Source organism: Acipenser ruthenus, chromosome 8 (genome assembly GCF_902713425.1).
Source record: "Acipenser ruthenus chromosome 8, fAciRut3.2 maternal haplotype, whole genome shotgun sequence".
Taxonomy (NCBI): domain Eukaryota; kingdom Metazoa; phylum Chordata; class Actinopteri; order Acipenseriformes; family Acipenseridae; genus Acipenser; species Acipenser ruthenus.
In genome coordinates this window covers 28,747,205-28,768,302 of record NC_081196.1, presented here as the reverse complement: position 1 = coordinate 28,768,302, position 21,098 = coordinate 28,747,205, and the positions used below count along the sequence as shown (strand labels likewise).

Genomic DNA, 21,098 nt, shown 5'->3' with positions numbered 1-21,098 from the left:
GGTCTTGCTATCTATAAGCAGATTTGAGGCAGTTCCTGTACATATGTATACTGTACATTGCATTGCTTGCTTCTTGCATCATGCCTGGGTTTTCTTCCTGCCAGACATGCAAGGCCAGTCTGCCTGTTGAGGACAAGCACAGCAGATGCTCTTCCTGTCTGGACACTCTGGTTTTCAACCCTGATGCAGCTCCTGAGCAGCCAGCTGTGGAGACTGCTCAAGCACCACAACACTTTCAGTCAGGCACAGGGGACTCTATGGCATCCCGATCCATTGAGCCTGCAGCTCTGGGTCTCGTCCCTGAACTGATGCATTTGAGCCGTCTGGCATTTTTCACGGTGTCAGTAACCCTATTGGACAGACCCAGAGCAGTGTCCACACGTTCCCAGTACGAGTACAAGTGGGCCGTCTCAGACGTGGTGCCTGCCCCGTGGGTTTGGCCCCACTACCTGTCCCATGGCAGTCATACTGCAAGTTTTGCAGGACCTTTTTTTGATGAGGGGAAATCTCCCTCCATGTTAAAGGTCTATCTGGCAGCCATTTCAGCTGACCATGTCAAAATTGACTCTGTCACTCTAGGAGCTCACTTCCTGACGGCAATTTTTGAAAGGGGCTCGGCGGCTTCTGCCGCCTATGAAGGACATTGTTCCTCGCTGGAGGTTAAACGTGGTGCTTAATGCACTCATGAAGCCTCCATTTGCATTCAGCTCACTTGAAATATTTCTCTCTCAAAGTGGCTTTCTTGCTTGCTATCGCCTTCGCAAAGCGGGTGAGTGGGATGCAGGCATTGTCAGGACGAAAAGTTCGAGGTGGTAGTCGGAACAATTTGCTTGCTATGTCTAAGCAGCGGCTGTCCATATACATAGCAGACAGTCAGGACTGCCTATGAACTGTCAACTTGCCCCCTCCAGAAAAGCTCACTGCCCATTCCACCAGGGGCATGACAACTTTGTGGGCTTTATTCCAGGGTGCATCTGTCAAGGACATAAGCAGTGCCGCAGTGTGGGCTTCTCCCCATACCTTTTACTAGGTTCTACAGACTAAATGGTCGTGGATCCTCAAAACTCTGGCTTTGGAACTAGAGTGTGAAGGACAGCTTCCCAGCTGACTCTTACAACACAGGCATGGAGGTGAGTTTCTCCTTCAATTCTTGTTACTGGGGATCCGTATGGTAACACACAAGGCAACCTCCTGCTTAGCCTTGTAGCATTCCAGTCGTTCTGTAATCTTTCATTTGTGACGGCTTTGGTACACTCACCCATGTGGTAATGGTTACATTTCGTACTTGAAAGAGAACGTTGTGTTAGTATCAGAACCCTGGTTCCCTGAAATAGAAATGTAACCATTAACCTTCAAGGTCGCTGCATCCATGATTTCAGCAGGCTTGAAAGAGAAGTTACACAGAGGTCTGTGAGCGCAGTACTTTTATGCCCTTGGGGGCAGGCCATGACTGCATCCACAGGCTCTGCGAGCAGCTTTGATGGATCTTATTCAGGTTTTGGGGTCTTTAGGAGGTAAATACCAATCCGGTAGTGATTTACATTTCTATGTCAGGGAACCAGGGTTATGATAATAACCAAACGTTTAGTGCATTAATAAGGCACCACAATAAATGTAAGCCAACCTGATTCTTGGGATTTGCGCTTCACAGAACAGTGGCAACATGTAGATAAGTCATCACAAGCATGTTAAAGATGTGTCTGTGGCAATGAAACAAGATGTCGAGAATAGCAGAAGAGAATGTGAGGCAGTCCAGACCTCTGAAGTCAGCTGACTAACTGAGATATTCTCATTCTGTATTGAGTAACACAAAGGCAAGTCTGTGCCCCCCTCTTATACTGCATAGCTGATTCTAAACATGTTATTTGAAAGGTGTGGTATGTCATATTATTGCATATTCAATAAATCCATGCAATACAAATGGTCTAATGTTTATAATTGTGTATTAAAGTAGTAATCATGTCTTGCCTCCAGTTAGGGTAACATAATTTTAAAATATATTTCCTTCTTGTGTTTGGCTTTTTATTTAGAAAATAAAAACATTAACAACGAAAACAGACTTGAGAGAATATTCTGCTAATGAGAGGAAACAATGATTCAAAACCTTGGGTTATTACCTCTTTAAATGGCTATTCATTTAAGTGCACACTCAAGTTGATAAAACCATGGGTCTGACCCATTGCTTAGAATAGTACTGGATATTACAATGTGTCCTTGGTATGTATAAACAGGAAGCAACTACGTTGTCCAGTTGTTAGATAAGATTGGTCAGATGCCTTCTGGATATGTGTGCTTCCAAGCAACATCTCTAACACTATCAGGACTGGGACAGGAAAAGGTTTAAATTCTCTTCTTGCCCGTTCTGTTACAGGAGAGCTAAACTCTTTTTGGTGTGGAATACTGCATTCAAAAATACTTCTAATAGAACATGTATAGTTTTAAAAAATTTAAACCAAATAACCCCAGGAATGTGACATTGCACTAAGCCTATTGTCAAAAGCATATGGTTTTTGTTTTGTTTTGAAAATCCAGACTAAAACTTTGGTCTTGAACCTCAATGTACAGATTTGTCTCTAAACTGCTAGAAAGTTTTTAGATGGAATCTTCAAACTGGATTCAGGGACTGAGCAATGTGCACTCAGCAGAAACAGTCCTGGGATTCCACATCATCTCTGTTTACTTTACTGTTGTACAGCACATTCTTTGGGACAATTGCGGTGAAGGGTACAATGTAAACCAGATGTCTGTTTTCTTTGATACGTAGGGATTGACACATCTTCATGCCCACCATGTGATTCACCGTGACATCAAAGGCCAGAATGTTTTGCTGACAGAAAATGCAGAAGTGAAGCTGGGTATGTAATTGGCAGGCTGCTTTCTCTTCTGTTGCTAGGCCTGGGATTGGAGGTTGGGGTTGTAATTCTGTATGTGATCTCCAAATCATGTTGTCCTGCAATAACACAACAAAGTAGGGTTTGGTTAAAAACACACATCATAAACAGTCCAATCAACAGTAACCTGTCACCAAAGCCAGTTGACGTCCACAAACGGCACATAACTGACTATTGTAATACAAATCCAGGTCCTTAAAGAATATACCAATACTCCGTCATGTACTTGGAGAAATTGGTCAACCTCTCTAGTATAACATCCTCAGCTCTGTCCATGCAATACAAAAGGTGTACTATTTATAATTTTATATTAAAGGGGTAATCAACTTTTGAATCAATTTTCTTTAACTTATCTCAGATGTTTTCTGCCAGGTAGACTTATTTCCTTGTACTCTTGATGTGCCCTATAATTATTACTTCATTATATATTTACTTTTGTTTATTAATTGCTCATTGCTGTAAATCGAATCGTATTTTGTTTAATGGGTTTTTATTTAATGTACATTTTAGGAAAATTATGCTTTTATTTTATCAATTCCCTGCTTTGTTGCCATTTACAATGGATTTCAGCCAGTTGTGAATCAGTCTTGGGTTATAACTTCTGTCTGTTCTACAAAGCAACTGCTGTGGGTGCTCTGCTGTCATGGCAGCCTGAGCATCTGTGTGATTTCTGAGAGCGTATAGCTGTGTTTTGAAAGGGTTAAAGCTGATGTAAGCTGATTCTTGTTTGCAGTGGATTTTGGTGTGAGTGCTCAACTGGACAGGACTGTGGGGAGGAGGAATACGTTTATTGGGACACCATACTGGATGGCTCCTGAGGTCATTGCCTGTGATGAAAACCCAGATGCAACCTATGACTACAGAGTAAGGACAGCCTTGTTTGCAGTTTACAAGGACTACTCATTTAGTTGTACTTTTGTATGTCCTGTTCTATTGATTTTTATTACAGCTGTTTCTATATTTAAAATAAGACCCTGCATATAGAATAGTGTGCAAGTCTCATTTTTATAAGTGTGAGAAACGCAATGATTTTGATTTGCAGCAGGTTTTAGCTCAATTGTAAAATACCTGTAGACGTGGATGTGTCAAGCTGTCTTGGATAAAACTGTCTGAACCCATTACAGATATTTTCTTGTTTTTCTTGTCATGTTAAACATATATCAACTAGTTCTGAATTTGTATATCCGTCCAGGCATCGATTGCAAGTGACAAATGTGTTCATTTTTTATGTAAAATTTGTATGAATTATATAGAACCTATGATGAAATCAATAGTAAATAGTGTGTAAGAATTTGACTAATCAATAGTTCACCAGATCCTTTTGAAGAAAATCGGTGTAGCTCAGCTTGGTCATAAGTTTCATTATTTCACCATAATCAATTGGACAGAGCCTCTTTAGCACACACTGACTGTTTGCTGCTCAATCTACCACCATCTTGCACCGGGAGTTTATATCCCTTGTTGTTTTTCAGAGTGACTTGTGGTCCTGTGGGATCACAGCTATTGAAATGGCAGAAGGAGCTCCTCGTAAGTAAATTCTTTTAAATCATTTTTTTAAACAAAATGCCCTCCTGAGCTCTTGTTAACACGCCTGTGCGAGTGAACGTTTTTCACGTTTTAAGACCTGCAGCCATAATGCCTTGAATTCTTATTTGTTTTTCTTTATCTTGCAGCCCTTTGTGACATGCATCCCATGAGAGCACTTTTCCTTATTCCCAGGAATCCTCCACCAAGGCTTAAATCGAAGAAGTGGTAGGTCTCTTTTGATTTATCTAATAGTACTGCACAAGTTGAATAATGGCGTAGAATTAGAGAACCCTTATCTCCTGCGGGATGTACGTCCTTGTCAATGGAGATGTACTGGAGGCACCCCACATCTGTGTAAGAATCTGGCCTTCTGCTTGTACCTGTGCATATGGTGCGCATTGTACTTTCTGTAGATGTTAAAACAATAGAATGCTATTCCTAGGGATGTGGTGTCAGGATTAAAAATAAATAAGTACTGCTTTTGCCTAGAATCCTTTATCTCCATTCATTAATGTTTCATCTGCTAAGCTGTATTTCAGAACCCCGCCCCCTGTAGACGAGGCTTTGTTTCAATGGGATATACTTTGATTAAATATTTGCAACATGGCCTGCAGTGCTGTTCACAATAATGGAATTGTAATGCTGGATTTTCTTTACTCTTAAGAAACTGTTCCTGACATCCACATGACTGTTTGTTTTGTGCCTATCGATCATACTGTCTGTGGCTTCGTTCTGTGATAATGAACTCATCTGGTCATTAGTAATTTATTTTGTAGTCATTTTTTGAGTTGCTTTTTGTCAAGCGCACTACATACCGTATAATTTATATATGTTTTGAATGGGTTTTCTTTGGGGGGTGGGTGGGTGGAACCTATTATTTGTACAACAGGTTTCACAACTTTTTATCTTCTCGTTTGCTTCGTGAGCTGTATCAGGAATCAAAGATGCCATAACATCCCATCGCTTAAAAGTACTAGCAGGATAATTAATGTATGGCTAAGTTACGGAAAAATGTAATTACCAGACACCAAAAAATATATATTTTAGTTTACAAATGAATGACTGGATACTGCAGCTTTTTGTGCAAGGATTAAAAACACATTTGTTCTCCTAGATTTTCTCTACATTCGTGATACTGTGTGTTTTAATTAAAATATTCTGTAGGTATCCATGATGCAAGATGTGAAAAATATCCAAATAGTTTGATTTATCTTTGCCTAGTACAGTACTTAAAATGTGTATTTCTGCAAAGCATACAGTATTACAGTAGTCGTTTTTTTCTCGACGTAAAAGTGCATAGGAAGAAATGTTAAATGATGCACAATGCCGCTTCTTTTTAAAAGAAAACAATTTCAGTGACACGTATACAATTTCTGTAGCCCTAAGGCTTCAGAATAGCTAAAAGCTGTTAGTAGCCTCCAAGAAGACAGCTTTGTCAGACTCTCCTCCCTGAGACCAATTCCTACATGAGGATTAAAGCACCATGAGTTAATATCCCATCTGCTGCTGTTTGCTTGTCTCAGGTCCAAGAAGTTCTTCAGTTTCATAGAGGGCTGCTTAGTAAAGAACTACACACAGCGTCCTCCAACGGAGCAACTGCTGAAACACCCCTTCATCCGAGACCAGCCCAACGAGAGGCAGGTCCGGATCCAGCTCAAAGACCACATCGACAGGACCAGGAAGAAGAGAGGAGAGAAAGGTAAATGGAGCTCTGCATGCCTTTTGCTTAACCTGCTTTTCAAAAATTTGAATCCATTACCAAATTGAACCAGGGTTTTGAACTCCTTTCACAGGGTGAGATGGCATTAAGTTAGCAATTCAACTGTGTGAATGTGAACTCTTGTGCATGATGTGTAAATTGTGTTTTGTCTTATCTAGATGAAACAGAGTATGAGTACAGTGGGAGTGAAGAAGAGGAGGAGGAGGTTCCTGAACAGGAAGGAGAGCCAAGGTAACAAAGAGCATCTTCAGTCTGTCCTGGACTGATTCCATTGGTTCCTTACTTGAACCCCCTGATAATTCAGTCTTCTCTTTCCGCACATGTTACATCGTGGCTCAGAAGATCTCGCCATATTTTGTAAGAGACAGGATCTCAGGCTTTTTATCCAATCTGTCTGACTGGCAAGTTAATAGGAGCTGGGGACAGCCTGTGTGTGGTCTGCTTGACAAATCTAGCTGAAAATTGTGTACATGATAGGACCTCCCCCTTTTACTTAAAGCAAGAGGTGCCATGTGGCTTGGACTATCTAATAGCTATTAACTTCTGTGCCTTGTCACATCGAGGGATAGACACTGTTCATGCTTAGTTCTACAGTTATTCAACATCCTGACAAGGCACTTAGTATAAGGCATTACTGGTGAAGTCACTACAATTTATCTACATTTCCCTAGACTAAAGGTCAATAAATCTCATGCTTTCACATGAATTGTAATGCAGCTAATGAGGATAAAGATGGTTGAATTAGAATTAAAATATTAGCTGTACTTTTAGGCTGCTGACTCATTTGGATTCTCCCCCCAGTGCTAACATGTTTTTTATTAAGGTATTACGTCATATTTGGTAAGTGTCTCTAAAAACCTCCCACAAAAAGGTCCCTCTTTCAGTGTCTGGCCAATGTTAGTGGTAGGGAAACACTACCGTGGTGAAGCATCGTGAAACACTTTCCTTTTCATTGACTTTTTAGTATGATTTTCCCCCATACCCCTCATACCCTGATCAAGTGTGGTTCTGAACTTCACGTTATTATTATTTTCTCTCCCTTTTTGGTTTAAAAAAAAATAATAATAACAACAAACCAACTTCACAATGATTAGGAAAGGAGAAAGGTCTTGTTTTGGAGGCAAAAAATTAAATGTACAGTACAACGAACACTATATAATAATGGTGAATAAGCAATTCTGCATAGGGACTTACTGGAGTTAGTTAATAAAATGGGGTTGGCGGGGGGCGGTTGTGGTTTTGCCAAACCTTGTGTCCTGCATGGTTTCCACTACACTTACTGTTTCTATGGGGCTTTGAGTCCTTTTGAATCAACACAAACAAACAATGCAAATCTGCTTGCATTGCAAAATTGAAATGACTGCTTAACTGTTTGCCAGGATCTAGCACATGTTTTACAATGTGAATTACTTTTAGATAGTCGTGCAAGAACTCTTAAAACAGACATGTAGTATTCTTTCTTACAAAAAGTAGAATAGCAATACCTGTTCTGTCAATCCTAGTGAATCTGGTAAATAAGCAGGTTAGTAACAACTCTGTATATAGGTGATTTATAAGAAACTCGGTGAAGCTGACAAATGTTCTGGCTAATTCAGTGTTAGTGTTACTGAAAGCTTTAGTCGATTTATCTACTTGCTTTTGTTTGTTACAGTTTTACCAGGTATAATTGAGCATTTGAAGTTATGGATGGATATATTGGTTATAAAACACTGCAGTCTTTTTTTGGATGCATGTCTCCAATTCTAATAGTTAATATTTATACCAATATTGTCCCCACCCCTCATGAATGCTGATGCTCTACCCCTGCTCTGCATTGTACTGTCTTACATGTTGAAGTGTTGATGGTTGACCTTTCTCTCTGGTAGCTCCATCGTGAATGTCCCGGGTGAATCGACGCTGCGGCGGGACTTCCTGCGGTTGCAGCAGGAGAACAAGGAGCGTTCTGAGGCCCTGAGGAGACAGCAGCTCCTCCAGGAGCAGCAACTGCGTGAGCAGGAGGAGTACAAACGGCAGCTGCTGGCCGAGCGGCAGAAACGTATTGAGCAGCAGAAGGAGCAGAGGAGGCGTCTTGAGGAGGTGAGAGGTGCTCGGACTGGGGACAGATACAGGAGTGCCACCGATGGTGGCATCTTTACAAGGCCTCATGTAATTGTTTTAAATGCCATTGCACTGCATTTGGCAAAGTTTATCTGCAGTTGGTTTATATATGCAGATTCTGTTTTCAGGACACCCAGACAATCCTGTGAAAGTTAAGTCACAATAACTTTTTAATTGGGTACAATACACTTTGTTTTTCAGATTTTCACACACTAATTCCAATCCAAATTTTTAAGCTTGGACAGCACAGAAAATATTAATAACTTTCTCCTGGGACAGTTTCTGCTTTTATAATATTTATGCATGCATTTACGTTTATAGATGGATAAATATGTAATAGATAAATTAATGCATGAATAAAATACATTAAATACATACTTAAATACATAGTAAAATAAAAATGAAGGTAAGTGACAATTTGGTAGCAAAAAAAAAAATAGATATATAATATTTTAGCTCAAAGAACCAGCTGCCCAACGTTTCGATATGTAAATATCTTTCTCAAGGGAGGCTGTGTTTGAATCAAAACATTGGAGGTATTTATAGGTTTTTGACGGCATGACAACTACAACTACATGTTATTGTTTACATTCAAATCCATGATTTATTCTTGCATGATGTAATGGTGTTCTATATATTGTGACATCATTTTTACTTCTATCTTTGAATCTGTATTAATTCTAATTAACATTACTTTATATAAACTTATATTTTTATTATATTATGCAATGCTGGCTCTGAGGATCAGTCTTGATTTAGCCTCCCCAGTGCATCAGTATTAACTTTTGAATGAATTTTGTTTGTTTATTTATTTATTTAAATGTTATATATTTTTTGGAGTTAATTAGTTCATTCTTTTCTGTTGAGTCCCACTGGCATAATCGTGTTCAGTCTATTTATCCATTTACTTTCTTTTATTCTTCTATATGTCGCATTGTCTAATCTTAGTTGTTCTAATACTACAAACTTTACATCATTTATGTCATGTCCTTGACTGGTGAAGTGCTGTACTATTGGTTCATTAATTTTTTTTTATTTCTAATCAGTGAAAGGTGGTTCTGTATTCTTTTTATATAAAGTAGTTCCAGTCTATCCAACATATTTGATATCATCACATTTCTCACAGGCTATTCCATAAACGACATTGCTATTTTTACAGTAGGTATTAGTTTTTCGTGGATATGTGGGGTTCTTATGTTTCATTATATTTTTACTTTTGTCTATGTATTTACACACTTTACATGTACTAGTGCACATATTCGTATAACCTATTCTGTCAATTATTCTTTTATGTTTACTGTGAACTAAAATATCACCTAAATTAGCTTCTCTTGAATGCTACAACTGGGGCCTTAAATACTTTTTTCAATTTTTCTGAATTATGTAGAATCCACAAGTGTTTCCAAACTATCTTAGAAATATTGGGCAAAAGTTTAGAGTAAGTCATTACTAATGGGACTCTTTTTTGACCTTTTTATCTCCTATTTTTATAATCTAGTAGATCATCTCTTTTTAGTTTATCCACTTTTCTTAACTCTGTCTCTAATTCTTTCTTTGTATCCTCTTTTTTAAGATTTGTTTTTAATACATTTCTTTGTTTTACATAGTCACTTTCTTTTAAGCATATTCTTCGTATTCTTATTCCTAGACCCTTTGGGATTGCCCTTTTAGTGTGTATTAGATGTGCAGAGGACATGTGCAAATACTGGTGCATGTCAGTAGGTTTACAGAAGAGGTCAGTCTCAAGTGACCCTTCAAGTTTTACTATGGTATCTAAAAATTCTATTTCTTTTCTTGACCATCGAAGGTCCACTTTTTAATATTACTGTGTATTTCATTTGCCATTTTATGAAACTGGAAAAGAGATTCTTCACCATGTGTCCAAACCCCCAAAATATCATCTACAAACCGAATGTATTCTCAAGGTTCTCTTTCCGATTTTCTAAGTAATTGTTCTTCCCATTTCCCCATGTATGTACTGGCAAAATGCATTCCTAATTTAGATCCTATTGCTGTACCATTGTTTTGTTTGTAATTTTTAACAAATGTAAAATAACTGTTTTCTAAAACTACATTGATCATGTTCAGCACCTCTGCTGTTGGTATTGATTTATCTAGTCTATTATCTAGTGCTTTTTGACAAGCTTCTAAAGTTTCTTTACGAGGGACACTTGGGTACAAGGATTTTACATCCATGCAAAATAAAATTATATTCTCTGGAAAGTTGTGTTTTAGTGATTCAAGTCTTTTTAAAAATTGTGTTGTATCCTTAACATAGCTTGGTAATTTCTCAACGTGTGACCTAAGTTGTTTTTCTGCTATTTCAGCTATTATGTGTGTTGGATTATCAATTGTACTGACTATCATTCGCATAGGGTGATTTTCTTTGTGCATTTTAGGATTTCCTCTTGCTAGGCCTGTTCTTGCATTATGTGGCTGCATATAGTTTTAACTAACTGCACACAATCATTGTTCAGATTGAGCTTTTAAGTTAAAGTAGTGGTTTTGGAAACCAGATTTTAAATATTTGGGAAAGGACTTCTAGATTGCAACCACTGTCAGTTATTTAGTCACAGTGTGTAGTGTCTGAACAAATAACCCTTTCAAAAGCAGATTACTTGTCCTTTTTAATATATTTCAAAACTGTTTATGTATTTGTGTGTGAGAGAGGTTTGGCAGTTCTGTTAGATTTGTATACTGCACAGATTAAGCCATATACTGTATGTGGTCCAGTCATTGCAAACAGCTGCTGGAGCACAGACCTGTTCCCTGAAATTGGTTTTAAAAAATAAATAAAATACAAGCCTGTTATTAAAATGTTGGCTGGGTTCCTAGACCATTTAGATGTTGAGTGTGTCAATGTACAGGGGTCTAGGTCTCGTGCCAGCGTACAATATTCCCCTTAGATACAGGGATGGACACTGCGTTAACCCTATGCATGTGGTGTGGAGGGTATCTTATTCATGACTTGCATGGATTTCTTTAGTACTTATAGGGAACAGTCTATCAGTGTTTTAAAGCTGCTTATTATTTTATTTGTATTTATTTATTTATTTATTTAATCTGAGATCTTGATATATATATATATATATATATATATATATATATAATATTTTTTTCTATGAGAGAGAGAGAGAGATATTTTAAGACAGGAAATTCTAAAAAATAATCAAAAAAAGGGAAAATAATTACAGGAAAACTGAAGCCCTATTCGTAATTTAGGAAACCAAAACATACCAACATGACAAGGGTTCCAGTTAGCGGGAGTGTGAAAACAGAAAGCAAGATTAAGAAGTCGCAGGCCCTATTTAAGCACATGCCAAGGTCAGGATGTCTCAAGCACACTCTTCCCTCCTCTGCCATTTATTAGCTAAAATGTCTTTGATTTGAAACAAGAGATTGCACAAAAGCTCATAATTTCCTGATTGTGTGAATTGTGATTGCATGGTGGCAGGGGTGGGGGAAGCCAGATCCTTTTAAACCTTTTATTTATTTTGAAACATGGATCTGCCATTTTATATTTAATTTCATTATAGTCTTGCATGTTAGCTTTATTACTGAATTTTGTGGGAGCATCACAATTATCAGTTGTGTTATGAATTTAAATTATGCTTTTATGCACTGCCTAATATTTGCAAATTGGTTACTCTTGGCTTTAAAAGCTGTATAAGCACTCATCTTTGTTGTCTTGTAAATATGTCCCTGTATTTCTGTTCATGTGCTCTACAGCTATAGCCAACAGTTGTGCATCGACCTATAGAATGAACTAATTTTGTTTCATAAAGTCAATGAAACCTGCTGAAATAATATGTTAACGTTTAATTACATACTGCGTTGTAGTTTTAAGTGTGTGGTACACAGTTTTGACTAATTGAACATGCTCCATCACTGGGTAGCAGTCTTTTATTGATAGTGTATCTTTTTTTCACCAGACTACTGCTACAAAAAGGATATATCCTGAAATAACAAAATAACAAGTTGTTTAGAGCTAAGTAAACGCCAAGCTGATTCTTTGTATTTATTCCGCTCTTCAAAGCTTTTCAATGTCACATTTTTCATTTTGTCAGTTTTCATTAAGTATTTGGAAATTTACAATGCAGTATGTAATTAAATAGGTTAACATAACATTATTCAACAATTTTCATTGACTTTATGAAACAAAATTAGTATCACAGGATCTGCAGTAATTGTCAATATATCCTGCAACATAGGAAGTTATAATGAACTCCAGTGACATTACAAGCTTTTATATAGAAGGAAGTGTCTGAAAGCATCTTTTAAAGTTCATATACAACTGATAAAAATATTGTTTCAGTGAGACTGGTAGTGAAATTATGGACAATTGATAACTAGTCAGGATTCAAAAGAAATGCTTATTTTGGAAATTGCCCATCATGTCAGTCCACCCAGTAAGATTAAGAAACAGGCCAACACCATTACCAAGGAGCTGAAGTTGTCAGGTGCGAAGCATTCCTGCTTTTTGGCAGGGCTGTTACAGTGGTTACTGACAGGAAGGTAGTGGTTGGCGCAAGGAACTCCATCTCTTTGTTTAATTTGGCACCCAGACAATGACACAGTTGTGCCCCATGAATTTGGTTTCTCTGCAGACTGGCACTAACTTTTCTTTTTTTTTCTGTGGCCGATAGACCTTTAAAAAACACTGTGGTATAAACTCACCCATGTTTTAATATCACAATTAGTTCTTTGAACATCTAAAATGTATGACCTCTGCTGACTAAAAAGGCAGGGATGTAATCGCTTTAAAACTCTGTGACAACCATGATTGGTTCTAGTACTTTATAGATTAACAGTAGCATAAAGCACAAATCAGGGTTTGGTATGAAGCAATTGGTCAGTGTTAGACCTGAACAGATGTGCTTATCACCATGCTTCTACTCTATGGTATGCCATGTTATTCATAAGTAGTGAGGAGGAAGTGCATGGTCAGTTCTAGTGGCGGAAGATTCCACACCTGCACACTCAGATGCTTCTTCAACACCTGCAATGCAGTATATCCAGGCAAAATACCTTAAACACAAGTTCAGACTGTGCTGTGTAGTTTGGGAACCCTCACAGTCTCTACCTCAGCAAGACACTACCTGCAAAGTATTTAAAACTACAGTGCATTAAAAAGCTAGGTACCTCAACTAGTCACTTTTTCTGTGCATTTAAATTGTGTTGGATTGATGGCCCTAAAGCCCTTCTCTACAAAGCCTGGTTTAGGCAGGTGCTAGATGTGCTTCACACCCCTGTTTTGGAAGGACCACCCTCTACAGAGGCAAGAACACTGCTCTGGCAAGCATGCCTATACAGTCCCTGGTCTAGAGCTGAAACAATAATTTGTGCATTAGTTAAACGTGATACATGCGTGTTACAGGTTGTGATATGTGACCAAAAGCACTAAATCATGATTTGTAGTCCTTCATTCTTGAATGATCAATACACATGATTTTCATTTAAACAAATTTAATAATTTGTTGTTTTTTTGCTTTTTAACAATGTTTGTTTGATTTTTTTTTTTTTCTTTCTTGCTACAAATCACACATTGTCAGACTCATCATATCGTGACCTCAGTGTTCAGTTACATTCCTGATTTGATCTGTTCAAGTAAACAGGTCCAAAACAACTGACTGAAAAGCGTTTTGCAATCAGTGTTGACCCAAGGGTTTCAATCTGTATAAGTCTGTACTGGCAAAACGTTTCAACTATACACAAAACACATTCAAGCAATGCTCAGATCATTACCTGGACCTCCACCACTGTAAATCAAACAGAAAATAAAAAGAATTGACAGAAGACTGACAAGCTGTTGTACTGTAGATGGAAACACACAAATCAGCCTTTAAATCCCCACCTGAAGAATCTGTGTACAGTACCTGACGCAGTGGGCTGGTGAATTGCTTCACTTTCCCTGAAGTAGATTACCAAAATAAGTAGCTAAATGGGCTCTTATTTCCATCTCTGTCACATGAATTAGTGTGACTGTAAGTATCCATGTGTCCGCGGGACCGCAAAGGTAATGATCGTTCTTTTATTTCTTTAGCAACAAAGGTGTGAGCGAGAGGTTCGACGGCAACAGGAGCGGGAACAGAGGCGCCGGGAGCAGGAAGAGAAGCGCCGAATGGAAGAGATGGAGCGCAGGCGCAAGGAGGAGGAGGAGCGCAGGAGAGCAGAGGAGGAGAAGAGGAGGGTCGAGAGAGAGCAGGTAGAATCAGCACTGCTGGGTCCCAGCCAGAACCTCTAGACAGGAATGTAGAACACCTAGCAGCACACTATAGTGGACCCATACATTAAATTCATAGCTGATATCCCACAGCATATTGAAAAACTTCACTGTTTTCAAAAGTTTATAAATGATCAAAACAGGCATGAATACAGTAAAAGCAGTTTCACTGTTTAGTTTTGAACATAAGTAATATTAAAGCTCCCCTTTGGCACTACTAACACATGTCTGTATGCAAAATAAAGAAATGAATGGACAGTCAATATAAGGTATCCTGAATGTAACTTAAGTAAATGGTAAAGCAAAATTGTGAAGGCAAAGGTTGGGGTTATTAGAAACTCACACATACTGAATAGTTATTAAATGGATAAAGCTAATGACTTTGTCATCATACCCAGACTCTAGTTTCAACCTCGGTGCCTTTTTAAACTGTCATGTAATCTAAAAGATTAACATCATATGTGCAGTTCCCAGATTGTTCCAAAAATATGGGGATAGTTAGCAGTATAATGAATTTCGAATCTGACTGTTTTAATTGGATTTCTTTTTAGTATTACATGTGTCTTAAGATTGGGTATGTACAATATGAAGGTGTATTTATCAAGGTAGATATAAACAAAGTGCTACAACAACAATCACCCTGTCCATGAGCATGTGGTGCTTAAGTAGAAGAATCAGAAGTGTTAGAATGAACTGTATTGGGGGTTAAACCATCCGTAAGTTTGCATCAACTTTCCTAGGAATAGTGAAAACATTACCAGGAAAGTTTAGCTCGCACTGAACTGACAGAGAAGGCATGTCTTGCAGTGCTCTGCCTCCTTGTCCCAATATTAATTATTGTGTGTGTGTGGTTGTGTGGCAGGAGTACATCAGACGACAGCTGGAGGAGGAACAGCGGCACTTGGAAATTCTTCAGCAGCAGCTGCTCCATGAGCAGGCCATGTTACTGGTAACTCACTGTTATCTTTTTGATTCACAAGTTTGGGCGATTTGATCTCGCTGGCAGCCTTAGTTGCACAGTGCGCCGGGCACAGCTGCACCTACTGTGTGTGTTACAAGCAACAGCAGTGCTTTGTTAAAGAGCTGTCAATATTGTACAATAAAAGCTTTACCAGAGTATTTGGGTACAGCCACATTTATAGCTGAACATTAATGGGGCGATTTATGTGGCCTGCATGGCCCTTTTCTGATAAGGTGTTGTGTTGTTGCTGCAGGCTTTAAAAAGGGAGTATGTCACTAGGGCTGCTGCTAAGCTTGTCTTTGGGGGGAGATGATCCTTATCAGGATTGTCAAATTCCTACTGTAATGTGGGCCTAATTTGACCATTATATAAATACTGAATCACCATATCTGTTTTTAACAGTATATAGGGTTAAATGTGACATCAGTAAACACATACATCATTACCAACTTAAGAAAGAGGCCTCACCTTGACTAGGTTTAATGAGAGGAAGTGTCTCTGATAACCCACCCCATAGCTTATTACATTGCTTCATAGGTTTAACAACACATTTTTCTTAATTATTTGTAAAAGCGGAGGTGCGTAGAATGGTGGTGTTTCACACAGTAACGAAAGCAAATGAAATTGGCAAAGAATCTTGAGACATAATGGTAAGGGTGTAACTCGTCAATAAGTAGTGTGGTGGGGTTTCAATGGTGGGGAGCACACAGACAAGCTATCGGAGCGAGCCCTTTAATTCAAGCAGTTCAGAATTCCAGTTAACAAGTCACTCTGCGGATCAGCAGTTGCACTGCCACCCACTGGATGGAGCTGCTTTCCTAAGAAGAGTGTGTACTGTGTATACCTGGAGTTTCCCACTGTCAGCCCTGGACGCCACTGGCAGAGTCTTGATCATTCAACACAAGTGGCACTTCCTTTTTATCTAGTTTTTAACTGGCCTCCAGTTAGCTAGCCAGGTTTATTTTGATTTTGTTTGTATGTTTATTTTCTGCCAGCCATGATCACCCCAGGAATTTGTCAGTGGTGCAAATGATCGTACAGCCAGAGACCTACAGATGATTAAGTCCAAATACCTAAATCTAAAAACTTTTGATTTTAAAAATAAAATTATTATTCTTTAACCTTAGCTGTGCCCTGGCTGATTTTAAATTCTATTTGGCCTATCTGCTGCTATGAAGACGACCAGGATGAATAAATCAAAAAGGCCGGTGCAAACTTTTCAAATTGAATTAGTTCTGCAAGACTGATCGTCGGAGGCGAACGACATGCCCAGGTAGTCTTTTGGACTCTGGAATGCAAGCTTGAGCCGTCGCGGGCACCGCTAGTGTTAAAGAAGCAAGTCCTGACCTGTGTACCCATGTATACCTGAACCCTTGCACTCTCTGTACATCAGGAGTACAAATGGCGGGAGATGGAAGAGCAGCGTCAGGCAGAGAGACTGCAACGTCAGTTACAGCAGGAGCAGGCCTACCTTCTTTCACTGCAGCACGACCATAGGCAGCAGCAAGACAGGAATAAACAGCAGCCACAGCAGCAGCAACCATACCAGCCAGCAGAGCTGAAACCCCAGCCCCATGAACCAGCAGAGCGAGCGAGAGAGGTGAACCACAGTGCCATTGCTTCTGGCGGATTATATCACACATCACCATAGTCCTAGGGGTGCTCAGTGGTGGCATTGGTGTTGTGAGCGGCATAATCTTGATTTGATTTTATTTACTTATTTATTTATTTATTTTTTATCCACTACATAGCTTGAGATTCAGCATCTCATTTTTAAGTAGCTGGCCTGCTGCTGCTTCCAAGTTGTACTGCCAAGAAGACTGAAGTACAAGGTCGGTCAAGTCCATTGACCCACGTAGTGAGCTAGAGGCCAAACTGGGATTTGAACCCAGGGTCTCTTGGTTGTTCTTCCTTGACTTTGACTGCGAGACCGAACTGCCTTCCAACTACTGCCTACTCCATTTCCTTAATTACATAGAGCATTCCTCATAATCATTCTGCTTTTATAGGGTGCCATTCTTACATGAACGCGAGGGCGGGTTTAAGGATTAATTCATACACAATAATCATGATCAGGCTCGCGACTAGAAACCGTACACGTTTTCTGATGGTTACACTATGTCAAGTTTGTGATTTTACCCAAAGCTACACCCAAAGAGGTTACCATCCTGATGAAGTCTTGCTTGTGCTGCATGTCTCTCTTTCTATAGATACATAATGATGCTTTGAGAAGTGCTGGCTTTGTTTGATTGTGTTTCTTTATAACAGGGTGTGTGTGCATTTTCTACATTGCACTGACAAATTAGACTGGGCTTTCCTCAATTTCAGCAAACATTTAAAAATGCTTTAATGTAAAAATCACTGCAGATGGAGCTGCCTTGTATGTAATGGTCTTAAAGAGTATGTTGATGAACAGTTTGTCCCCTGCATTCACAGAGAATAAGCATTGTTTTGTGATTTGGTGATCTGAAGTTATGCATACATGTTGCTGAGGCGGAGCAGCACACTGGTATTCTTTCATCATGATGGGTGCGATTTATCTCAATCTTTGACTTTCTGCTTCAGTGTTAATAATCAAGTCATTGGAATGTCTTTATGCTACAGTACCACTTTTGCTTTTTGTAGTAATACTGTGCAGTAGTGTTTTAGGATGATATAAAACGAATCAAGGAAGTAATGTTTGTATTTGACCATTTTTCCAAAATGTTAAATAAGTACAGCACTGGAATTAAACTGGCTGGAATCGAGTTGTTTGGTAAACAGTTGTCAATGAATACAATAGTGTTATCATTTTAGAACCATGAAGCAGAGAACAGATATTTCCTGATCACAATAGTAGCATCTGCAGTTAAACTTGATGCTTACCGATTTGAGCATATGAACCTAATGAAAGATATAGGCCTATACTGGCTATGATATTGATTGGCTGTCCCTTTTGTACAGGGAAAATGTTTAAGACAATATTTTATTTTCCCCCACATAATTAAAACGTCATTTCAAATATGTCTTGAATATGTCTTCTCACATGGTTTCTTAGTATAAAAAATGGCCTGTTCGCTATCTATACCTATACCATTAATGTTGAAGAACTCTTAAGTGTTGTATAGGAAAAGGGGTTCGTCTCAAGAGTCTTGTCATGGCATGAACATTTTTTTTTTTAACTTTTAATGCTTGCTATTAACTGCCTTGCATTGCCTACAGAATTAAGCCAAGCTTAAAAATAAGATTGTTGTTTTTGTTCACCTAGGCTGATGAAAGGTTTCGCAAGACTATTCAGGGCTCGCCTCAATCGCAGTCAAAACAGCCTAGCAAAGTGTTGGAGCCCCCAGTGCCTTCCCGATCAGAGTCCTTCTCAAATGGCAATTCTGAGCCTGCCCCGTCAGCAATGCACAGGCCAATGGAACCACAGGTACAAAATGCATTCAGTATTCATTTCGTTCAGGTACAGACAACCAATTAAGACCAATTTGTCTAAATATTAACTGAAACGTCGCAGTACCTTCCAGAGACTGCACTATTAAAAATATTAATACTTTTTCTGTTTCATGTTCTCCATTTCTATAACTGTATAAAAGGTATACACGCTATGTTGTGTATGGACATAATGTGTATATGCAGGCATTTATCTAATTATAGACTTGTGTCATAAATGCTAGAGCATGACTGCTTGTCAGCTTTCATATTTGTATATGTACATATAATTTTTGTCTGAATTCATTTTCATTTTCTGTATTTTCTCCTTTTTGTGCCATGCACACCCCACCAAAATTCAAGCTGAAAGTTGTTTGTTCTCTCCCTGTAAGGTACAGTGGTCCCACCTGGCATCTCTCAAGAATAGCGCTTCCCCTGTGTCTCGATCCCATTCCTTCAGCGACCCTTCTCCTATTTTTGCACATCTCCATCTTCGCTCTCAGGACCCATGTCCACCTTCACGTAATGACAAGCAGCAAAGCTCTGAGCCTAGGTCAGACATGCCTGACCCCAGCCAAAAGGATAGATACCCAGGGGTCTGGGCTAGAGCAGACAGTGAGGAGGTGCCTCCAAGGGTAAGAGGCAGCATTGAAGGAATCTGTGCTACCTGGGGACAGAATAGTGGGGTGGAACTTGTGGAATGAATCGGAAGGTCCAGAGATACGCAAAGAAATTAATCCTTAATAAAAAGCCTTTTTACTGCTGGCTTTGAAATATTTAATGGGCAATACCGAAAAGGGAGATTCAAACATTACATGAAGCAGCACAGCAATCCTTAGCCGGTTGCTTTTAGTTTCAGTCTCTGCCGCTTGCTAATCAATTCATTTTCCTCTCTGTGCACTTGCCATTCTGCAGCTCTAGCATCACTCATGCACACTTACAAAACACCCGTAGGTATACTCAACCTATAAACCTGTGTTTTTATTTTTTTTTTTTTTAATTCAGTTTTTGGTATACTTTCAATGGCTGTATTAGAATGGATTCACTAGATCATTTAAATAATGCTGATTTTTATTTTAGCTTCGGAAATACAGTAGTAGGTTTTACGTTTTCGGTGGGACAGCTTTATGGCTTTGAAATTCACATACGCATGACAAGGTGTTTTATGTATTGTATTTGAATGTGCTTGAACTGCTTTAGCATGCCTACTGTATCTCCTGTTAAGTAAATGCCTCTGATTTTTTTTAAAGGTTCCTGTGAGGACGACATCCAGGTCTCCAGTGCTGTCCCGTCGAGACTCCCCGCTGCAGGGGAGCGGTCAGCCCAGCAACCAGGCTGGCCAAAGGAACTCCACAAGGTTAATTTCCCTTCTCTGGCCTAAACACCTGAGAAAACAAATGATTGTGTCTTGCTGCTAAGCCCCATGTCCCACGATGATACATTTCACTGCAGTCCTTTTTCATAGATCACTGTTTGGGATTCTCAGTTTTGAGAAAACAGACCTTGTTGACAATGGTTTGTTTACATTCACCAAGGTGTGCTTGTCAGCCAAATAGTCATGCAACCTTCAGCCAGTGTGTTTTCAGTTTGAGCATTTCAATTCAGTTTTTATTTAGTTGGTAAGATTATTATTTCAATTTGGTTTGTTTTAAATTTATTTAGCTTTAGTTTGAGTTAACTAAATTAGAAAGATATATTTCAGTTTTAGAAGTTTCAGTATCTTTTCATTTTAAGTCTTTTAGGTTCACGCTGAGTTGCATACAAAAACATATTAATCACTTAAAATTCCAGTTCTCTTTTTTCATCCATGTGCTTTGGGCAACAATGCCACAGAGCAGGAAGTCATTGCAGCTTGGCTTTGCTATTTATATTGCATTTTCATGAAACGATATGAACACAACTCATTGGTTTTTCATGTTTATTTTTGTTTCATTTTAGTTTTTAAACATTTTCCAGTTTCTGTTACTATTTCGTTAAGGAACATTTTTGTTTTTTTCATTTTTGGCCATTTTCATTAGTTTTTTATTATTATTATTATTATTATTATTATTGTTATTATTATTATTTTTATTCATTTATTTTTTTTAATTTATTTCTTAGCAGACGCCCTTATACAGGGCGACTTACAATTGTTACAAGATATCACATTATTTTTACATACAATTCCATTATTTTTTAGACATTATTTCTACATACAGTTACCCATTTATACAGGTTTTTACTGGAGCAATCTAGGTAAAGTACCTTGCTCAAGGGTACAGCAGCAGT

The 21,098-nt window shown here is 38.6% G+C and overlaps 1 protein-coding gene across 8 annotated transcripts in view; it reads left to right on the top strand.

Moving 5' to 3' along the window:
* The window catches only part of LOC117406910 (mitogen-activated protein kinase kinase kinase kinase 4), a 135,589-nt gene that overhangs the window by 80,945 nt on the left and 33,546 nt on the right, over positions 1-21,098 (top strand). For 5 of the 8 annotated variants that reach the window (XM_059028788.1, XM_034011311.3, XM_059028787.1 and 2 more), the window contains exons 6-18: positions 2,765-2,855; positions 3,625-3,755; positions 4,364-4,418; positions 4,565-4,643; positions 5,942-6,117; positions 6,297-6,369; positions 8,004-8,214; positions 14,279-14,440; positions 15,321-15,407; positions 16,813-17,019; positions 18,667-18,828; positions 19,223-19,465; positions 20,081-20,187. In XM_059028788.1, coding sequence (XP_058884771.1) covers positions 2,765-2,855; positions 3,625-3,755; positions 4,364-4,418; positions 4,565-4,643; positions 5,942-6,117; positions 6,297-6,369; positions 8,004-8,214; positions 14,279-14,440; positions 15,321-15,407; positions 16,813-17,019; positions 18,667-18,828; positions 19,223-19,465; positions 20,081-20,187 — 1,784 coding nt within the window. The remainder of the gene's footprint in view (positions 1-2,764; positions 2,856-3,624; positions 3,756-4,363; positions 4,419-4,564; positions 4,644-5,941; positions 6,118-6,296; positions 6,370-8,003; positions 8,215-14,278; positions 14,441-15,320; positions 15,408-16,812; positions 17,020-18,666; positions 18,829-19,222; positions 19,466-20,080; positions 20,188-21,098) is intronic. The other 3 variants (XM_034011310.3, XM_034011308.3, XM_059028789.1) reach the window with 2 other exon arrangements.